Source organism: Myotis davidii, unplaced genomic scaffold, assembly GCF_000327345.1.
Source record: "Myotis davidii unplaced genomic scaffold, ASM32734v1 scaffold726, whole genome shotgun sequence".
Lineage (NCBI taxonomy): Eukaryota > Metazoa > Chordata > Mammalia > Chiroptera > Vespertilionidae > Myotis > Myotis davidii.
In genome coordinates, this window is record NW_006297808.1 from 111316 (window position 1) to 113057 (window position 1742).

General features: G+C 58.7%; 1 protein-coding gene across 1 annotated transcript in view; it reads right to left on the bottom strand.

Moving 5' to 3' along the window:
* CLIP2 (CAP-Gly domain containing linker protein 2) overlaps positions 1-1742 on the bottom strand; it is a 68979-nt gene that overhangs the window by 16961 nt on the left and 50276 nt on the right. The window contains exons 9-10 of the mRNA XM_006773411.2: positions 1593-1697; positions 3-47 (exon numbers count right to left, since the gene is read on the bottom strand). Of these exons, the coding sequence (XP_006773474.1) occupies positions 3-47; positions 1593-1697 (150 nt within the window). The remainder of the gene's footprint in view (positions 1-2; positions 48-1592; positions 1698-1742) is intronic.

Consider the following 1742-nt stretch of genomic DNA (forward strand, 5'->3'; position numbering starts at 1 on the left):
TCCTCCTCCAGCTGCAGCACCCGCGACTTCTCAGCCACCGTGGTCAGCTGCCGGGAGAGAGGGAGACGGTGAGCAGGCCGGCTGGAGAGCGAGGGGGGATCCGCAGGGGTGCGGGGGCTTCCTCACCACGCAAGGGCCCCAATCCCCGAGGGGTAAGGTCGTGAGAAGGGAAGGGCGTCCCCTCCTACCCAAGTGCTGGCTTTTCTCACGGCCTTGCCCACCACACCTCCCAGAAAGAGGCCCCTGACTTGTACCCCAAAGATTCAGGGAGTCAACTGTCCCCACTGCACCAGGAGTGGGGCAAATTGGTGGTTAAAAACCCCACTTATTCGAGGTTATGGCTTTCTTTCAGTTTAAAGGGCAGAGGCGACAGGGAAGTTTGCAACTCCCCCAGCTGGAATGGGTGGACTCAGGGGCTCTCTGCAGGGGGTGGCCAAAGAAGGGCCGGTCGAATGCCTAAAGCAGAACAAAATTAATGCTCCCAGACCTGCCTCCTGAGGGAAAACTCCGAGATCAGAGGTTCCACCCTCCCGAGGTTCCACTTTGATCGTGTCAATGGTCACAGATTTGGAAACAAAAATATTTAAGCGTTTTAAATCCGTTACAAGCTTAAACATTTTTGTTTCTGAAGCTGACCTTTAGTTCAATGAACCTGGTTTTGTTTCTTTCAATCAGGTTGGGGTGCCTGGGTGTGGAGGGCTGCAGCCTATCAACTGTGACTGGGTCAGTTTCTGCCAGTAGCCTCTGTGCACGCGCGTGTGTACTGCACAAGCACACGGTCACCGGGCAACACTTAGTGTGCAGTGCCCTCTGTGTCCCCCAGGTACCCCCGCATGCACACACTCCCTGGTGCTGAGGCCAACATGCAGAGACTGACCACTGCTCACCCCACACCCATGCTGTTTACGCCCCAATCACTGCTCGCTGGCTGTTAGCACTGTCGCCAGGAGAACAGTGGCTGCACTGTCACTGTTTGGATGTGTGTACCTGCACGGGGGCCAGTCCCAAGACATGCATGGGCTGTGGAGGTGTCAGCTAGGCCTGGAGCCTAGACTTGGAACCAGGCCCTGGGACTTGGGGGGAACCACCCCCAAACAGAGCTTTCCCTAACCTAGGAGCACTCCCTCCTCCCCCAGCCCCAGGTCCTTCAGGGGGCCCCTCCTAGCACCACATTTAAGACCTTCCAGACTAGACTAACTGGATCTAAAGTCCCCCAACCTCCACCTTCCCAGCTGGGAGAAGGGAGGCATGGATAGGTTGTCTCCATGACTGCCCTCAGAAGGCAGACCTGTCCCAAGAGGCCCCTGATTTCTGAACCTGACCGAGCCTTGTCATGGCAATGCATGGGAGGGAGGGCGCGGAGGGTCTCACAGGACATTCCCGGCCAATGGGACCGGCTGGGGAGCACAGTCCCAGAGAGCCAAGCCCCCTCCTCCCCAATAGGCATCCGTGTCACCACTTCCCTCCTAGAAAGGGCACAAAAGGGAAGAAACAATGAGGACAGCAGCCGAGGACAGAGAAAATAATCAAACAGAGGAGGCTCGGGGCGCCAGGGGCAGGGCGCTGGCGGGCGGAGGCGGCAGGCGTGTTACCCTGTTGTCGGCTAATTCTCGGAGCAGGCGCTCGGCCTGCGCCTTCTCCAGCAGTAGGCTCTGCTCCAGCTCCCCAATGCGCGCGTGCTCCAGCTGTGTCTGGGTCTGGTCCACCCGTGGGTGGGAGGGAGGGGCAGGGCAGAGGGCACA